The 20,435-nt window shown below is 40.4% G+C and overlaps 1 protein-coding gene across 1 annotated transcript in view; it reads right to left on the minus strand.

The window, feature by feature from the left end:
• adamts9 (ADAM metallopeptidase with thrombospondin type 1 motif, 9) overlaps nt 1–18,920 on the minus strand; it is a 42,348-nt gene extending 23,428 nt beyond the window's left edge. The window contains exons 1-22 of the mRNA XM_072382665.1: nt 18,616–18,920; nt 17,910–18,310; nt 16,135–16,297; nt 13,371–13,708; nt 12,692–12,775; nt 12,470–12,594; nt 12,220–12,260; nt 12,014–12,119; nt 10,891–11,037; nt 10,166–10,307; nt 9,561–9,665; nt 7,688–7,833; nt 7,140–7,321; nt 6,900–7,036; nt 6,145–6,262; nt 5,974–6,069; nt 4,138–4,304; nt 3,783–3,912; nt 2,573–2,699; nt 2,250–2,460; nt 1,960–2,124; nt 1,073–1,234 (exon numbers count right to left, since the gene is read on the minus strand). Coding sequence (XP_072238766.1) covers nt 1,073–1,234; nt 1,960–2,124; nt 2,250–2,460; nt 2,573–2,699; nt 3,783–3,912; nt 4,138–4,304; nt 5,974–6,069; nt 6,145–6,262; nt 6,900–7,036; nt 7,140–7,321; nt 7,688–7,833; nt 9,561–9,665; nt 10,166–10,307; nt 10,891–11,037; nt 12,014–12,119; nt 12,220–12,260; nt 12,470–12,594; nt 12,692–12,775; nt 13,371–13,708; nt 16,135–16,297; nt 17,910–18,310; nt 18,616–18,712 — 3,390 coding nt within the window. The 5' untranslated portion in view covers nt 18,713–18,920. The remainder of the gene's footprint in view (nt 1–1,072; nt 1,235–1,959; nt 2,125–2,249; nt 2,461–2,572; nt 2,700–3,782; nt 3,913–4,137; nt 4,305–5,973; nt 6,070–6,144; nt 6,263–6,899; nt 7,037–7,139; nt 7,322–7,687; nt 7,834–9,560; nt 9,666–10,165; nt 10,308–10,890; nt 11,038–12,013; nt 12,120–12,219; nt 12,261–12,469; nt 12,595–12,691; nt 12,776–13,370; nt 13,709–16,134; nt 16,298–17,909; nt 18,311–18,615) is intronic.
• Between the last annotated feature and the right edge of the window lie 1,515 nt (nt 18,921–20,435).

Below are 20,435 nucleotides of genomic sequence, written 5' to 3' on the forward strand. Positions count from 1 at the left end.
TGCCTATATATGCTGTATTGTTAATTCTACAAGATGTGCTCTGTGTTTAAAGAGGAGGGGGATCGGGGCTGTTTTATGAGCTTTGCTTATCTGTGTCCTCCCTGTGGTTTACATTTGGGAAGAATTAATCAGAGAAATAACAACAAACGTCATCTACTGTGCTAATTCCCACCAACTAGTTAGGGTTCTTAGAAGAAAAAGCGACTGAGATGTCCTCTTGCTTTTTCCTTGTTTGGAAAAAGCAACTCTTCATTTTCTGTAGGAACAGGCAATTAATAAAGTAAACTGAATAACTCATTATGATTTTCTAAGCAACCCAGTTTCAGATATGTTAGACATGAGCCAAATTACCTAAAACTACTGGGTGGATTTTTGTGAAACACTGTGTTTTGGTGCAGATGTAGGTCATTTTCCCACCCTGAGGGTGCTTTTTAGGTTTGAAAGAGTGCTGATTTGCTTGTAACTTCAATCAGAGCTAACCTTTTAAAAATCACCAATCCCTGTCAGTTAGCATATTTTTTGTTTCATTTTCACAGACATACTAACCAGCAAACTCCTTCCTAGCTAGTAACTAACAAGTTCAGTTACTCACGTTGCTTCAGATTGTGACTCAAATGTGAAACAGTGAAACAGTGTTGGCAAAGCTGTATGCAAAACGAAACATGCTGCTGCTCTGATGAGGAACATCAACAACGTGTTTCGACATATTAAATGCAATGCAATGTTAGAAAATATACCGAGTTCATGTCAAAGAAAAAGGTTGCTAATGATGCTTTACAACATAATGCTGTCTAATTCTTATTTCCTGATGCAACAGAAGATGTGAAACAGTTTGATCTTTTACTCTGGTAAATGCTTGTCATCGGGATGAACCCGTGAGGATGAGGCATTACTGTCAATCAGGTGATATCATCCTGCCTAAGTCTGCTGTTTCAACTGCTCTGACATATAATTTGTTTATTAAACATCAGCAGCTCTAATCTTGACAGACAAACTTCCAAAATTTTGTGAACCTTAAGGAAAAATGTGTCTGCTGTACACTGAACATCATGCAAACACAGGGGTGACTCACCTGTCCCCATGGCCCAACTTGCCACGAGGCACACTCTTGTTGCTGGCATGTCTGCACCGACTCAGGTTTAGATGATCCACAAAAGTGATCATCTAGACGGTCCTCACCAAACTGACACCATGTCTGACGGTGCTTGTAGCCTTTCCCACATGTTACAAGGCACTGAAAGATAAATGTTTCACTTCATATTGCAGTGCAGTATAAAGGGAATAGCACATTACCTCTGGTTATAATAAGCATTGAATCGTTTGGGATTTAAGTTCTTTCCAGGGAATTTTGTTTGGGGTAAAATAAAGAAAGATATGTGGACTTTACAGCAAATCACTGTGGTAAGTGTGTGAGCACACTAATGTATATAGAACGGTGTAAGTGTTTTGGCAACACCACATGGGAGATCTAAAAAATTCCTGGAATGTAGCCCACAGTTTAGCAAGCTCCTTACTCTACAGTGTACAAACGGTGCAGCAGTATGACCTTACCCCACAATCTCCACTTTCCCAACACCCATTTGTAATGGAGGGAGGGGAGTAACTCTTTGAGACCAAGACATTGAGACATGCATAATCAGCACTGGGATATAAGATTTGGTCCAGATAACTTCTAAATATAAATACAGAATTCACACAAGAGTCTCCTTTATCTTTATAGTGAGCAAATGTATGTGCACAAGCCTTATGTAACTGTCCTGAAACTAACAAATGAAGAATTCAACATTCTTTCAAAATATCTACTCTATGTACCATATATGACTGGAAGTTAAAGAAAAAACATTTCAATATAAACATTGACTGCGTGTTCTTCCATCTGCAGAATATATCTTCCTACTTTATAACCACCATAGGTCACTAAAACTATCAAAGAGAATACAATAAAAGGGCTTGACTCACCTCAGACCAGTCGCCTGTCTTCCATTGTGGACAGAGGAATTCATTGCAGGGTTGGACGGTCAGTTTGTCCCTTTGACTGCATTTGCTTTCATCACCGCCAGTAATAGATGCCTTTCGACAGACCGCCCCTCGGCGACGGGTGCCCCCGCCACAGCTCATGGAGCACTGCAGAGCAAACGTTTGAGCATCAGTAAGTGACAATACACATGCAAACAACTTTGGGATAAACTTACGCAAAAGTCTGGTCTATGCTCACACAAAAAAACTAATGTATCCCACAACAATCATACCTCTGACCAGGGTGAGTATTCCCAACCACCTGGGTTACAGTCTCCATGGCAACCTTCCTTGTCATCAGGTTTACGCTGACCACTACAGTAGCGGTCATCGACTTTCTGGGTCTTCCCCTCTGTATGGCTGATTTTGGCACAATATATTTCCAGAGAACGATATCCGACGCCACACTGGGCCGTACACTCGCTTTTACGAGCCACGTACCATCTAAGGCAAGAGAAATTCCTTTCAATGGTTCCAAACGATCAAATACAAAAAGACGACGTGTTGATTGGATCATATTTAAGTACTGAATGTTGATTTCACTGCAAACACAAACCTGAGTTCACATTCAGTGTTGCAGGGCTCAGTGATGGCAGAAGGTCGAGCTGTACCATGACACCTCTGATCTGACACCACCACCCTGTCCAACTCTCTGCTACAGACTATCTTCCGCTTGCGCTCTCCTGTGGAGACACAAAAATGCAAGTTTGAACATCAGGTAAATTCACAAGAGAATGTAATACTCATGAAATTTAGCATCCATGACATAATCTTTTGTTAACACCATTTGAACATGTACACAGATATTCAAGATACAGTTTACTCTAATGTAGCAATTGATCAGAGATTAACAGTTTTGCTCATAGCGAGTATGGTGAAGCAGTGGTTAGTGCTCTTGGCTCGCAAAGAGAAGGTTCAGCATTTAAACCGGTTGGTTAGCTTAGCCTTTCTGTTTTTAAAGCATGCATGGCCTGAGTTGCAAACCAAGAAAACTAACAAAACTTTTGTCCTCAAATTTTACTGTCCTCTACCTGACTTGTACTTCTGTAACATCCTGCGAGTCATTATCAGGGTCTATGCAACATCCTCCCGAAACATAAAAATAGAACACTATCAGGATTGTAACATACACCAGCAGGAATATGTGTGTGTGTGTGGTTCATCTCGGCTCTTGTGTTGAATCAAAGTGCAACACTATAAAGTGCAGGACAGATATCTGAACCTAAGGTGACTCCAGGTAATAAGATGAGTGCTTCATGTTACCAAGTTTTGCATCTGAGTGCTATGAGAGCTTAGTGTTTCCCAGTTGAGGGCATTATATGCCAGCTCTTTATCCTGCTGTGAACTGTGAAGTTCTTGTTTTTTTCTTGGAATTGACTGCTAGTTTCGCCAGCAGAGTCGTGTCAAAAAATGGAGAAAGCGATTCTTACACAGAACAAAGTGAGTCATAACACATAACAGGTTTTCGAGTTTACCTGCAATCTACCTCTGCACGCCCACATACTCTCACAAACCCACAGTCATACCAAACTAAGGTAATCTGCCACAGCTTACTATAAGGTTGAATTTGAATCACATGGTCAAAAGTTACATGTCAAGCATGAGACTTTTACATTGAGTGAGAGTCTTCTCTCAGATATATCTGGGGTTTTTAGATTCCCCTGTCTCCTTTTCTTTATTTCATCTTTACTCTCACTACACTGTTTATCTTTGACCTTTCCTGACACCTACTGTGAGTCTGCCAACCACATGTGCCTCCCCCTCACCTTGGCACAAGCGGCTGCACTCCTGCCAGGGCCCATAAGCATCCCAGAAGAACTGCTGAGGCTTATCCTCTATGGGAATGTTAAAGGAGTACCTGACATCTGGGTTGTAAAGGTTCCCGACAGACAGCACCTGAAAAAAAAAAACGAAAAACACAGCCAATGTGATACATGTTGCAATACAGTGAGAATATGGGTTTGCATACCATGAACAATACAAAATAAAGTAAGGTATATATATAAACCTTTTAAGATCAAACAAGGAGAAGCGTTCAAGTTTCTCAGTTCTTGTCTTAATCTTAATATTCATTTGCATTTTTGCATTGGACACTATGCTGTCACATGAAGGTCAGTTTACCTGAACTATGATCTCTTCTTCGATGCGGTCAGTACAGTTGATCCTCTCAATGACATGGTCAGAGCCACTGTACTCAATGATGGCATTTCCCACTTTGATTTCCCTTTTGAACATGCTGACCACAAATTCTCCATTAAGCAGGAATTCTCCACGGCTATTTGATATGGCTACAGGGAGGGAGACATCATTTGAGTTATATTTGATGGAAAATCTGTCATTTCATGTGAATAACTGTGAAAATGATGGTGTTTATAAGGTTGAGTAACTAACATAAGAAAAGCAATAACTTAAGATTGCATGAAACAGGACAGCTTAGGAACACAGTGGCTAAGCTTGCGATTTACAGTAAGACAGATGCAGTAGGAGGTAAAACCTTATCATTGGGCTAAAATAATCCTCTGTTCATGAAGAATTCCCATTCATGTGCATCCTGTTATGTTCACCGACCAGTCCTCTGCACTTATTTGCTCTAACACGATTATAGAGCTAATTTCCTGCCTGTCCTTTCCTCGCGATTTCACACATTACACTCTCTCTGTCAACAGTGGCGTTCATTCTGAGGAGATCTGGGCGCCATAGAACTGTCCCTATAAACAAATGAATTAAAATTGCGTTCCAAAGTTTACATAATGGAATATAGTATAATTCAATTTAAAAAAGAACAAGGGAAATGACAAAATGTACAAATTTCTACCTAAAAGTCAGCCTCCATAGACTGGTGCCAAGGTGTATTCACGTGCCATCGAGGTACATAAGAGACACGAAAGCTTGTGAACTGGCTGACCTTTAAAAAGCACCTACAGGTCTAGTTCTGGCTCATTAACACATTAACATGCACACTATACCAAATACCTAAGTAAATTACTTTGCAATATGAGCTGAGCACTGCTTTTCACCTTAACAGGCCGGCAGAAACAGAACATGACAGGAACAGAGGATACGAAATGAAAATAAATCACTTTCTGACTGTATATATTTGGAACGATCCAGGTTTAAATATATGTCATTCAGTGAGCTGTTCAGATTTGTAGGGTACTGTTACATCACAGTATCAGGTCAAATTAGATTTATCCAGTCACCCCATCATTATTTCCACCCAACTTCAAGTTCAAAGCATGCTACATTTGCTGCTCCTCAGAGGCAGGAAGTTGAAACTGTTACTGTAAATGCACACCATCAGTTCTGCTATTCCAGAACACATCATTACAAAAACACATTTTGGAACATTGGTGTAACAGTTCTTAACATTAGGCTCTAAAATTTTAAACAGAGAGGAATGGAAAGTGAACCCCAAGGTTTAAAGAGGCAGAAGAATTAAGACACACTTTTTGTCTGGAGTGGTAACTGGCGCCTTGCTACGTTGTTTTAACACCCTGGGTCAGTTCAACACATAACTCACTACAATATTGTGGCTAAGCAAATTATCAGTACCAGATGTCTGTGTCCAAAAGGCAGATAAAGGGTGTGTAAGTATTTGAGAATTAAATAATTAGTCCAGTACTTTTTTGTCAGGTTTATGTGTGGTAGTGTGAGCTCACTTTGCTGTGTGTGCTACTGTGAGCTCCAAAGTAAAATACTATATGCTCTCTCATTCTCTCTACTAATCTTAAATAAAACACACAGCTTGAAAGAAAGGGGTTGAATGGAGAGGCTCACTTTGACACTCTTTTGTGAACAGAGGTTTAAAGACAGGACTGACTAAAGAGTTGCTAAAGACTAAAGATATGTGGTATTTTCCCTAAAGCATCTCACAAAGATTCAATTTACACTGCAGGTAATTGTGTCAACCAGTCGAAAAAATTATATGTTTCCTTTCAAAAATCTTGGACTTCTTACCGAGGTAGTTGTCATCCTCCGGTTTCCCTGAGTAGCTGTGTTGACGCACATCTATGTTTGTAGCACCACTGGGTATTCGTACAACTTCATTATAGCCTGCAATTGTCATGCAGTGTGTTAGATCATTAGTATTCATAGAATGATAGGATAATAAGAGAGGATGATGCTCACCATAGCGTACAGTGTTGAAGGTTCCTGCCACAGTTTTGCAGGAAGAGTTATCACCTCCACACACACCACACTTGTCCCTCCTGGCTTTAGAGTTCAGTACATGATCACAGCCTGCTTGCTGCTCAGAAGAGACGCGGGAGAGAAAAGTGCAGGTGATGAAAAGATGTTCTTTCATGTACACACAGTAATCCACTTAGCCATTACTTTATTATTTCTTAAATAATAGAAATAAAAACTATAGATCAAAAAAGACTAATCTAATCTGATGATCCCTAAAGTTGTTTAACTTATAATTTATTGACTTATCGTCTTATTACATTCACATTGATTTAAAATACTTAAGATGTCCATTGAACAAAGGACTTTGGATGTAGTGAGAGACATTTTTGGCTTTCTGTAAAAACTATGTAGATCAAGCTACTCTTCCCAGGGGCTTACTGAACTTACTGAACTTACTGAACCACAGCTAAACCAAAAATGTGAGTGGTTCAGAGAGTACACAAAGCAACTCCCTGCTTCTTTAATGAGGGAAATTGATGTAAAGCTTATGTTAGTCATCAAGCTTTCAAATCAAAAATCCATCAGTCGCAGATTTGAGGAAACAGGTTGTTTTGGCAAGGATTGTATATTTACTGTAAGTTTGTAGAAATAAGTGAACCCACTCCACACAGTTCCAGTTCATCAATGGTCTCCATTAAAAACTATGATCAGAAATTAGCTGATGATTTTGAACCGTGCAGAGCTAAGAACCTCACCCTGCACAGGCCCTGGACACAGATGTCGTTGGTATCGGGTCCACATGGCGTGCCATCAATGACCCTGTCCCTGAGCTGATAGTAGGCTGTGCTGCCTGCCACCCTGCAGAACAGCTTACACCTGTCCTTCATCAGAACTGACAGTGGAGAGAAAACAAAGGCAAATCTTAATACCAGCTGAAATCAGTACAGAGCTTACATTAAATCTGTTTTCCCAGTGACTGAAAAAAGAAATCTCACTTCCGCTGTATTTGGGCACCCAGCGGACATTAGGAGGTAGACCGTTGATGTTGAAATGTCTGCCATCAAATGCAGCACATTGTTCCTCCCTGAAGTCCTTCTTCTGGTTGGAGCAAGGCTCAGAGTTACAAGAGCGAAACTTCATCCGGCGACCGACGCAATACATTCCTCCATTCCTGGGCCTGAGATTAACATGGAGGTAAGAGGACAATTATTAGCCTAATTTAGTAAATTGTTTCAGTAAATGCATCAGTCGGCATATTTTGTGCACAATTGGCACATTTTCCACTCATTCTTATTATGTCCCATTCTTTTCTTTCTGTCCATAAACCCAGGATGAAAAACAACAGTCAAAGAGACGGAGTGATCTCTGGAATTACCAGAAAACCACCCTGTAGGATCTTCCATCAGAGAGGCTGATTTGATGAACACTTGCTATGAAAAGAATCTCCTTAAGGAGGTTTGATCTATGGAACATTGACTTTGGCAGCTAAGATGAATATAAAGTCCACCCGGTATGCATGACTACAAAGAAGTGGACTACTTACACGGGTCGGTTGCATTCGCGCATAGCAATCTTTATGCCACCACCGCATGTCCGCGAACAGGTACCAAATGGACTCCAGACTCCCCATGCTCCCTCCACAGGTGCGGTGTCGTGCTCTTTGGCTATACACAGGCCATGTTTGCAGTGCTGCAACATGGGTTAAAGGAACAAGAATGAAGACAAGATTAAAGGCAGGGAGAGAAAAAAATAGAAAGAAAAGAAAAATCAAAATAGGCACAAGAGCAGAGAGTTCAAATAAAAATAGTATGCATGGCTCTTTCAGCACATGTATCTGCTCTTGATGCTTATCTGGGATAGCTTAGACAGTCAGCAAAGGTTACATGCACTGTTGGATACAGCTCGACTGTCCCATTTAATTGGACCATCGTCCTTGTCCAAGCATACATTCCCTCACTTCTAACTTTGTCTGTGGAAGGTCATTGATGATTTTGTCAGATGACGATGTAGTTATAAAATCAGGATTTTATTAGAGCAGAGCAACAGTCTGGAAAGGTTTTAAACAACCACGAATTGACTCACATTCTTAATGGGAAGATTTTTCAGTCACAGATTCTGACATGTTAGGTCGTCTCACAAAAGAAACAGAAAAATATGTGAATGGGAGCAGCTTCATTGGAAATTCGGTTGTATCAAGATACAGTTGTGCTTTACTGTTTCCAAAAAATGATGCAGAAAGATGGACCTTTGGAGCATGTACAAAGCACCAGTCTTGATGAGCATTTACAGGCAGGAAAGATTACATCTATATCTATCAATTAGAACTATATCATCAGTCAGGGATCAGATCAGAGTTTTGAGAAGCTTGACTCTGTAAGATTTTGGTCAGACTGACATGTTTACATGCATTGTAAATTTTGCTAAGACTAATGCAATATCTAATTTTATATAGAGTCAAGTTAACATCATTAGTGCAGTGTTTCTCAATTCCGGTCCTCATGACCCACTGCCCTGCATGTTTTCAATGTTTTCGATGTTTCCCTCCTCCACCACACCTGATTCAAATGATCAGCTCGCCATGAAGCTCTGCAGTGACCTGATAAGGAGCCATTAATTCGAATCAGGTGTGGTGGAGGAGGGAAACATCGAAAACATGCAGGGCAGTGGGTCATGAGGACTGGAATTGAGAAACACTGCCTTAGTGCAACAAATGGAAAGAAGAGTAATACAAAAAGATATAGCACAGCTGTGTCAGGCCGGGTACAAAAAAGGTCAAGCACACATTCATTTAATGGATCTAAACTCAAAATAAGAGGATAATCTTACAGTGCTCAACAAACAGCCTTCATCTTAAGTGTTTTGTGTGGTGCAGTCTGGTATGGGATGTGATGGGCGTTTATCTTAGACACAAAAATGTTTCAACATGTTTTCAACATGATTTCAGGTTCCCTCACTCTTATTCACAGGAAGCAAGTAGTTAGTGAGAAAGTCCGGATTAAAAGCTGCACTAGCACAGTCGACGCAGAGGCCACGCCTCACGCCACCTTTGCATTCCAGCCATGTTTAAGTGTACATGTTCCAAAGACGAGTTGATTTTTGGCTAAAGTATGTACATTTGTTCTCTTATGTCATATTGCACCTGATATTGTAACACCTGTGAACAATTTCATGGTCATGAGTCACAGAAAAGGTAATAAAATGCAACCTAAAAAGGACACACAACAGAACCATATGAGTATTAACCCATAATGTAAAAGATGAACTGTGTGCTTTACCACACTTCAGATGTTTTTTCCTACACAGTACTCATTTATGCTCCACTTCAATATCATTCAAATCAGTTCAAGTCTCTTCATTAGAATTAATTTCTCCTGCACCGGTTTAAGCATCGGTTTTTCCCTTGACGTGACACTCACCTTTCCAGGGGAGCAATCGGTGCCATCTGCCCACGGCATGTGCTGCGTCCTGCAGCCCCGCTGGGCTCCCTCTGGACTTGTGCACCACAGCCTCCGACACTGAGTCTGTTAAACACAAACAAACCCAGTCCATATTAATGCTGAGATTAAAAATGAAGCACGTGATATGCCATGTTTAATAACGTCACTTGCAGACACACAGTTTATCTCACACAAATCCAATGTATCCAAAGATGATACACAGATGATACACAGAATCAGCCATCCTATAGATTTATTATGTATTTTATATATTATATATATATTTATATATTTTTTATAGATAGTTTTTTTTCCGAGCCAGTGGTTACATAGTAAACCACTTAGATAGAAGTTACTAATCTAGATCATTATGACAAGAAAGAACTGTATTTTAAGTATTAATTAAATTTTTTTAATTGCATGTATTTCAGAACTACCTATCGACTTCTTGTTTAATACAGGTTTTTAAATTTAGCTGAGAACAGTCAGAGCTTTGGCAGCACTTGATCACAACTCGGGAAGTTTGCTTCAGAGACCCATATTTGCTACATGACATTTCAAGCCCTCACACTGACTCCACTTACCATATAAGGGCACACCTGTGTCCCCGGCCCAAATATCAATTCACACTGTTTATTGACACTGTATATCCGTCCAGGCAGCTGCTGCGAGAGAGTGTATGGCCTAGAAACAGGCTCGTCGAGCAAGCACTCACCATATCCTGTGCTATTAAGAAATAAAAATAAAATGACTTAAAGAAAAAAAGAGAAAAACAAGAGACACAAACAGACAGAAAACACACTCAGTACAGCAGGAGTGGTTATGTCTCTGTACATATATATCTTGACAGACTTCTGCTTTTATTCAACCAGCTAAAAATAGTAAGTAATGATCTCAAGATCTCAGGGATGCAGCTAGAACTCTGCATTGGAAGGATTTAGGATGGTACAAAATATCATCCCATTTACTATTTCCTACAGTTGGGGTTGTCTGGTGTTTCTCAGTAGGTGGAGGAGCCTTTGGGAGAGTGGAGACTAGAGGCTGCAACAGCCCTAAGAAATGAGGACAGTTGATCTTCTTTTTATTACTTCTGTGTTGACTGTTGCAAGTACAAATGGAAAATCCACACAACATATACACTGACTGCATGAGGGTGTGTGTTTATGAAAGCATAATCTCTACAGCTCTTAGATAAATATATTCTTTAAAGATTCTTAAGCCAGATTTGTGAAGTTGATTTTTCTGAGATTTTACTACATTCCACAAGATGCATGTTTGTAACAGTGATGAAAGAAAGACTATGACATACTCAAGGAACTCAGTGATGTACTTCCTGCTACACTTGGACCACATCCAAGGATTTGTGTTGTAATTAAGTGTGGGAGCCATCACATGTTGCTGTATCTTTACTCCATCCTCTTTACACTTGTTACTGTCATCGTGAGGCATGTTGAACCTAGCAGAGAGAACACAGAAAAAAAACACACTGAAGATTCAAAATGTTACATTAACGAGGATAAAAAGTTCAGATTTTTTCTCTTCCTTTTCTGAAATAACTCTTCTGCTTACGGACACATCCAAAGCCAGATGACTACATCTGTCTCTGGATGAGACTTAATTCAATATGTTTGTGTTTCTCAAAATGACAAATACAAGAGGCCTTCTTTTTGGATTTCAGTGTGTTTAATCATGTTTTTTATCTAAACATTTATTTCCACAGTTACTCTGTCATTGGTTTGGTTTTAGTAAACTGATTCATGGTTGCCACCAAAAATAATGCAGAGCATTTGTACTGTCTGCCTGGGGGGAGTGTGTAAAGAAACCAGCATGATATTGAATTGTATGAACACTGGGGGAATTTTTTGATGAGAAAATAAGTGCACTGAGAATAAGGGACACATTTAAGCTCATACAAGGTTAACAAATACAATCCCCCTACATTGTGTTCAGGTACAGCGTCACACTGCTTGCTACTAAGCCGCCCACCTGACAGGGACAAAATAACTCTGCGCCTTGTCTCTAAGCAGTCATCAAGTATGCTGTCACAGGTTGATGCGGATATTTTATGGAATTCAATAATCCCACCTTTTGTTAAGTTGTAAGAAAGAGCATTTGTTACGGTTAACGAAGGCTGTTAAGGTCCGTAACAGTCGCCACTGTAGAAGGCTAACACCCCAGCTCAGGGTTACTCAGGACTTTGAACAATGCAGAAAGAGTGTTTTTTGTTCAATTCTGACAATCTATTTACATCTCAAAATGAAGAGCACCAATTAACTTTGGGAGATGTGGTCAGAATATCTAAAAAAAAGTGTCATAAACTAAGACAAACCACAAGAAAAGCTCATATTTTATAGCTTCCAAGGACAAATTTTTGAAGTTGTATGAAAGCCATTGTTTGAGGTAAACAATCAGCAGAAGTCTGCTATACTTACACATGACCAAGTTCATGGGCAATGGTGAATGCAGTGCTGAGTCCGTTGTCCTCGCTGATGCTGCAGCTCCTGTATGGATCACAGACTGTCCCCAACTCAGCAAGTCCTGAGAAATAAGAGACTTCTCAGTTTTTCCTAAATAACACCATCTTGTTTTCTTCCATTACAATCATTGCTGGTTAACTCATGAAAAACAATCCACTGACCTAAGGTGTCACACTTATCCCTTGCTCTGCAGATGTCCTGCCTGTGGTGAAGACACAGATAACGGGTTAGGGTCAGAGACAGTGCAGGACAACCTTCAGGCAACTGGGAGTTGCATCTGGATCACATTTTTGTCTTTAGTTAGTCTCTGTCTTTATATACTTATCGTCTATCTTATTGGACATCGGCTATTTCCGACTTAGGACAATGTTTTAAGTACACTGTATGTGAAAAAGGATAACTTCCATGCACCTGGTTATAAGGATGGCAGTGTCGTGATGGGAGTGGTGGTTATCATCCAGGATGTTCTGGCTCTGCTGCCAGATGCAGAAGTTCTTTAAAGTGGTCTGTGCATTAAATGAAATGACTGGACCATCCTGAGAAGCATGCAAGCATAGATATTAAAATTCACGAAGTGTACAAATTTGTGCACATTTGTAGCAATGGAGATCAAAACAAAACGTTCTGTCTTACCAGCTCATTATTTATTATCACTAACTTAACGATCACAATGTTGATCAGGTTGCCAATGCTGGGATCTTTGTAGATAGAAGAGACCTAAATAAAGAAAACAGACTTAACATTATTTCAATTAAGGGATAAATATTAGTCTTATTATCAAACTGAACCAGCTGAGATATGACATAGTATATTTACTGGTAAGTCTATCATGGACCGTCTGCCTGCAGTTTCACGGTAGCACAAAAGAATTTGGTTGATTTGGAGGATCAAGCTGATAACAGCTTGAGCCCCTGAGGAGAAAGCAGTCTTTGCCAAGAACAAAATATAGGTCATCCTTGTCTTTCCCGGAGGACTAGTGGCTGATGTCTTGGAGACATACCTGAGCTTTTTTTTTAACATTTATCAAAGCTGTCAGTCTGTCCCTCAACATGCCCTCTCTTAGCCCTGGCCTTTTGAAAGAGTTGTTTACCCCTGCCCTGGACTGGCCTTTTCCCTACCACAACCCTCCTTCAAAGACTTTTTGACTGACCTGCAGCACAAACAACACTGAGGAACAGGTACATATGTTCACTACACCCATGTGTACGGACGCAGTTATACTTTAAATGAGTGCTTGGATAAAGATATACATGCACACTTTGATTTCCCAGCCCAGTACTTCCACAAACCCAACATCCAGAGCAGAACTTACTATAGACATTAAAGTGAGTATGTAGTGCTGTAGGTTACTGCCGTGATGCTCCACCATTTTGCTGTCGGCCACCAGCATGACTTCAACAAAGCGCGGGTAGGACAGGAAGCGCTTTGATCTCCTGTGAGGTCCTGAGTCACCACTGCTATCATTTGACGGTCTAGTGCTAGCACTGCCATGCTCTGATCTGAGCAAAGCGTTACTGGACAGGCTGGCGCTCAGTGACTCCAGGTCAAGGAATATGTCAGCGCTGACCACGGGGGCTGCATTGGAAACAGTGGTGACCTCAGCCGCTGGCCCTCTCTTCAGCTTGTGTCTCTTATGTCTGTGTTTGTGTCCTAGAGCGAGAAGCCAGAGGGAATGGGGCATGTATAAATATACACAGATGCAGAGCTGAAGTGAAGTACATTCACTCAGAAAAGAAAGACAAGAGGATGTGGTTACACTTGAGCTACATTTGTAGTTTATTGCTTTAAAGATGGAGCTGCATGCGTGGAGATGCAGCGATTTGGCTGCATGAAGAAGAGTATGATTGAAATTTGTTACTGCCTCTTTCTCTGTTGTGTTTATTGCTGCTCAAAGATTGTGTTGACAGATGAATACTGGCTGGAGTACTTTTTTTTCTCTCTCAGTTCAATTTGAGAGGAGGGAGGAGAGAAGGGCAAAGAGTTCATGTTAGGTAAGCCTGGCCTTCAGCCATAGAAAATGGTACACAAATTGCTTTGTGCATACACAAATTAAGCAGCTCAACAACAGGGCAGAAAAACCTCTCAAAACCAATTTTAATCATGACATGGCAACAAAGCTACTGCATGCCAGTCCTTTTTTTACAGTTATTAATGCATCACCAGCAATGGTACATGAATAAAAGTGACCTAAGCTACAGGATATTAGTGAATTTACCCTTTACCATTGGATGCCCTGTAAGTATAAATGCGCCTAAAATAACAATTCTGTTTACATTTTATTGAATATGAACTTAGTCAAATTAGCCAACAGTAGTTTATTTTTGTTTAGTGCTGTAGGAAGCACAGACAGTTGTCAATGGGCTGCATTAATACGTAAGAAACAGCAAAAACATGATTATTCTTTGGCAGACTCAATTTCCTATCCCATCGCTATCCCCTACCGACACAGAGTAGGTATTAGGATCTCGAAATTACAACTGTCAACTTTTGCTAATGCAGCGTACTTTCAAAACACATCGGCTGTAAACTTGGCTCAGTTGGAGAGCATGGTGTAATTTACTGTATAAATGTGATAAAAAAAAAAGGATCAGAAACACTTCAGAACTGGCCTGAGAATCCTTTGGCTTTTACGTTTTCTTCACTATTACATAATCCAGTGAAAGTTTTCACTACATCAAATAATACATAGTAAAAAAAATTCAAAATGTAAACACGGGGCTCAAGTTACGGCCAAGAGGGCAACTTACTGTATCCATAGCAACATTAAACTTCCTGTTTCTTGTAAATATTTTAGATGGGTTTGCACAAGTGAAGAGTTTTTAAGTGTCATTAAAGTACATACTTTAGTGACTGAGAATAAATCTATTTATGAATCTGGAAGAATTACACAATAACTTTGTGAAGCTTGAATAATTCTCTACTATAAATGGCGCTGAGTCAAATTCATGTTCCCTCAGGCTATGTTTTCACACATCCTCACACTTACTGTTCTATGGAATCAAAAGACAAAACATGCACACATAAACATTTAAATATACAGTAAAAACAAACATCTGTTGTGCAATCTCCAGCAGACAAAGAGCAAATATTTCCACATTTATTTTCTTAGTTTTGATTATTTGACAGTTTCAAGTTGGCATCACTTTGCTATTATTCAGTTTACACTACATGGCCATCGCAGTGGGTCTACCCAGCTTTCTTATCAAAGAAGCAGAGGAAGTACGAGAGTCAACAGGAAGTTCAGCCAGTAAACTGAGATGGGATGATACAAGGGAGAACTTCCAAATGATTTTTCCTGTGTGAGAGCTGCAGTGCTGCAGCTGCAAGCACTGAACTATGCATACTATGACAAGCTGTAGCCAAGATATTGCACACCATACTTTCCCTTTAATTCTGTCATCAGACCCATGATTGTAGCCAGCACAAGGGAAAATATCTAAATCCAGAATAGCCAATAGATTATCATTTCACTATGAGTAAAGAATAATTAAATGTTTATTCATATTACTTTAAAAAATGCATTTTTTTCCTCTTAAGATTTTCAGGAGTTTACTTTTCATCAATTAGTACCAAACACCTACTGTAATAGTTTGATAAACTCCGTTGTTATTACCTAAGCAGCTCCGGTTTTACATGACAGGGGGAGACTGCGCGGGTGACTCAGTGATTACACCTGATTACATCCGTGGGAACCAGTGTAAAGGTTGCATGCACTTACAGACACATATGGCAAATTTCTCTTCTCACAAGCCACATACCCCAGGAAAACATTTCCATGCACATGAACTCCCCACATACACACTGTTTTTAAACACAGCCACTGGGAGGTCTCTGCTCAGAGGCAGCCGTGCCGGTAAGAGGGTGAGGGGTGACTGGAGCAGATATTTAGGTCAACTGACTGGAGAGAGCACAACAGTGGTGAGGTCTGAAATAACACCGGTTGTAGGGACAGAGCAGTATGTGTTGCTTTTTTTCAAGCAGATATGTATAGGTGTTAACGCTGCGTCTATGTTTGATTGCAGGAACTTGTCTTTCGAAACTGCAAGCATGCGCACTCATCTTGATATATACCACACCTGAAGTGTCACAAGCTGAGGTCTTCTCAGCTGTCTGTTGCTTGGATGCACGTTTCCTGTATACAATATGAGGTTTTGTGTGTTCCTCTTCATAGTTTTGCCCTTCATAGCTGTGTAGGGGCTCCACGAAATACTCCCCATCTGGAGACCTGAAAGTGCCGAGCTGAAAGCAGAAAAAACACACAGCAGTTAGTCCCCATCAGTCCAGCGTCTGTAAATGTTTACTCCTTTAAAAAGAAAAAAATCAAGATGAGCAAGCCGAGAAGTTGCAAAATCCACCACTGCCATACCACTCTAAGGCAATGTAGTTTTCACATGAACACATTTATAGAAAGCAACAGTGGGATTTGGCTTATATACAACCCATCAGAGCAAATAAGCAACGCAGAGACAGAAGACCTCTCACGAATAGAAGAAATAAGTGAATTTGCATGCATTTCCGAATTATCCTTAATTATTATCCTTAACAAGAGCAAAAGAATCAAAGCACACTTGTGATGTCTATCGGAAAACTCAGGGAATGTATGTTCTTGGCAAACGTGCCGAAAGCCCTGTTACATTTATTTCACAAGGTACATTTAGTGTGACCAGCTGAGTTGGAGGTCTGTGATCAAGATAAGGTACACGCCAAACCGAGCACAACTGACTCGTTTCTCTTTGCTGTGGACAACCATCATAGCAGCTCAAAGAGATAGGGCTGATACAAGTTTTGTACTGTTAGAATATGTTTGGCAAGTCGCATCAGTAATCCCTGATAACAAACGTGGACCAAAAATTTCACCAGAAAATCATTACATCTTGCTGAAATCGATGCCTTCTGCTACCACTTCCAGCAACACGAAACAATTTCCAAGGAGCAACTCTTTGACTGACATTATACCATAATAGGTCATCATTTCAGGATGCACAGAAATACTGTTCAATAAAGGCATTATTGTCTGGTTTAGAATAAATGTGCCTTCAAAGGTCATTACTAGTATATGCACCATAAATGTCAGCTCAGCTCTCCAAAGCTCCCTGCAGAGACCATTCAAAGAATTTTCTCTATGTTTTGTCACTTGGGAAGGATCTGACCCATTATTTATATCTGTCACTACACTGTGGTCCCTGTGAATAAACTCTGAGTGCACTTTTGATCCCCACCAAAAGTCATGCCTCAGCAGCCCTGAGAGTTGGACCAGTTCGTGATGACGTCAGCACCACCCGTACTCCTGCTGTACTAGCGTGCGTAAAGACGTCACCCACTACCGAGACACTGGGGAGGAGTATGGAAGACGTATACTGTCCAGTAAAGCTGACATTAGAAAATAAACGTTGGTTCCTCGCAGGTCAGAAGCTGTGTTGCTATTTTGGGCGTATTTCCTTTTCCCCGAAAGAGGCTTACAACATAATTCAACATCAAATTAACTAAATTAGGCTTTTTTTTCTTAAAATGTTTCTTAATCTCTTACAGTTTCACTTAATTGTGGTCAGAATGTTAACACAACGTTTGATTTTTTACTTATGTATGAAATTATGCAGTCTTAGCTATATGCAAACATGTTTAAACTAGCAACAAAAAGAAAAAAATGCAAATCGGGATATTTGGATAGTCAACGTACAAGCAGGTTGCGCGCAAGGCTGGAAGTAAAAATTTCAAGGCAATGTTTAGGCAGCTATTATTCAAGTCTTGTGTAAGCAGCAGTAGCTCATAAACACTCAAGGTGGAAAAGTAAAACAGCTGGTCGTAAATTCGTTGTAAGCAAAGCGACTTCTGAATGTGCGTAAAAACTCACCAGTCCAGAGCACAAACTGATGACTGCGGCGTGATGTGCATGTGCGTTTACATGTCCTCTATAGAAGCAGTGCCTTAACTCTGTGTCCTCCTCCTCCTCCTCTCCCTCCGCATCTGTTGCAAAGTCCGTTGTGTTATCTCCTTGAGGCACTCCAAGTAATGTCACAGTGTAGAGAGGTGCAATAAATCCCGAATCCAGCGTGAGATTGAGGTGATAGTTTTGTCCGAAAGCAGATATCCTGTAGTGGATATTTGGCGAGGCCCAGTGGTCCGTAGTATTAATGGTTCCCTCTTCCAAACTTCGTCTTTTCCTCTTGAAGTGCACGCTGGTTGGAAACTTGTCACCGGCTTCATTCACTCGTACCGGTGTTACAATCTCATAAGCGACGAGTTCCTCTTTTACTGCGGAATAAAGGCAAAATAATGACAATGCACTTAAAGAATGAACAACAATCCGACTGCAACCAAAGAAATGAAAGAGTCCAGATGTGTTAAGGGTTAGATTTGTATTTAGGCACGTTCTTGGTTAATCTGTTTTACAGTACTGCTAGGAAAATACAGCCAGTCAATGAAGTTTAGGAATCTAGAAAGGCAGCAAGTCATGTGTTTGCCAGAATAGAAAACTCATTCATTCTCTGCCTACAGGGTGAGAAAATGATCCCACAAGTGTAAAAAAATGCGCGGGTTGTCAGAATGGCATACTTTACCTGTGCTTGAATTCAAAAGCAATCTCCCTGCGGATGCGACTACATTCAAGAAATCAGGGAATAGTAGGAACCCCAAGCCCCAGAAGAGCACATGCATGATTGTCCACGTTCAGAGTAAAGAGGCAGCGTGTATTCCTGTAGTAATATTGTATTCCTGCGGTCGCTTCGGGCTTTCCGCCTCCGGTCCGCCTGCCACATCCAATTGTATTATTCTCAACTCTTGAGTAGATGGTCTCTGACCGGAGAAGTACACTGCTGGGACGTGAGCGCTTCGCGGATTCCCTGGCGAACATGCATACTGCAGAGGGGTGGGCTGCTCCAACAGTCATCTGCGATGGGCTCCGCAAGCCCGTGAACCAGCTCTCTCCCCAGCTAGGGGCGGGATCAGCGCTGCAAGGTACTCTGGTGCTACAGTGAAGCCATTTCCGTTATATACCATAGTGGCAAGGGTGGTCACGTTTGTCCAAATTTAAAGATGTAATGGGAGCTGTTTTGTTAACAGCACAAGTCCAGACTCAAAGTCCCCGACCAACTGCTCTTATGATTGTATTGTATTGATTGCAATTGTAAAATTGTAAATTTGCAATTTATCAATATGGAATTATTTTATCAGCCTTTGTTATTAAAACGGTGGGCAGGGCAGTGTGGAGGACAGGTCAGTGACCATAACAGTGAGGTGGGGCCCATATAGGAAATGCCTGCCCTGGGGCCACAAGAGAGATAATCAGGGCATGGCTGTATACTTAGAAGTTCATGGGATCACAGAGTGACAAAATTCAATCTGGCAAGCAGTATATACATATACAGTCGTGATTTGAGGTTTTAAGTAGATGTTGGAAATGTTATTGTGTGGGGATAATGGTAATGTTTTAAGAGCTATAGTCCCCTCGGCAGAACAGTGCTGCGGGCTGTATGGAAGCCTTTGTAGGTGCCTTTGTTATGTGGAGGATCAAAGAGCAGTCTATCCAGTTTGCCGCTCTCTTCATTCATGCAATCCGTACACACACATACATACATACGCACACAGCTCTAGACAAATTCAGAAATTGCTCAGCACACCTTTGGTGATGTATTCCAAATAGGCATATCCCCAAACACTCTTATATCTGAGTCAGTATTAGCTCTTTGGAGAAATACTAGTATGACAAGAAATTGCTGTTCTTTTTACTTGACATAAAACTTTTTGAATGCTTCAGTGTCGACACATTCAGTCAGACTTTACACTGTGGGACAATGTCCTAATGGAGATCTGTTCTAGAATCATGCATCTGTGTATTTTGCAACAATAAAGTTAACTATCCGACACACTGACCGAATGTACACAAAATGCAGTCATTAATCAAGGATATTCATTTCACTTGTGCTATGTTTGTCCAAACATGAAACTATCAAGAGTGAGAGAGTTAATACCGAAAGCAATAGAGCCCAAGATGTCATATTTAATGTTAAAATATGTGGTTGCTGTACAACAACATTACGGTCAATCAACACAGTAATTTATCTAACTGCTTTTCTTTTTTACCACTTCAAACCAAAGTAAGCTTTAGCCTAACAGATTAATTTAACTATTGAGATTAAAGTATGTCCAGAAAATAATTTGCTCAAGTTAAATTAACACTTTATGCTGGCCTTTAAGCGAGCACACTCAGATGATTCTATAGAAATAATATATTTTGATGCTTTTTTGAATGATCAATATCTACAACCCCTATTCCAAAAGAGGTGGGACGAAATGTCAGTCATACGCAAATCTCATGAACAAGTATTTCATTCACAATAGAACATAGAAATCATGTCCAATGTTGAAAGTAAGACATGTG

Source organism: Leuresthes tenuis, unplaced genomic scaffold (genome assembly GCF_036924035.1).
Source record: "Leuresthes tenuis unplaced genomic scaffold, fLeuTen1.0.hap1 SCAF_3, whole genome shotgun sequence".
In the NCBI taxonomy this organism is placed as follows: Eukaryota; Metazoa; Chordata; class Actinopteri; order Atheriniformes; family Atherinopsidae; genus Leuresthes; species Leuresthes tenuis.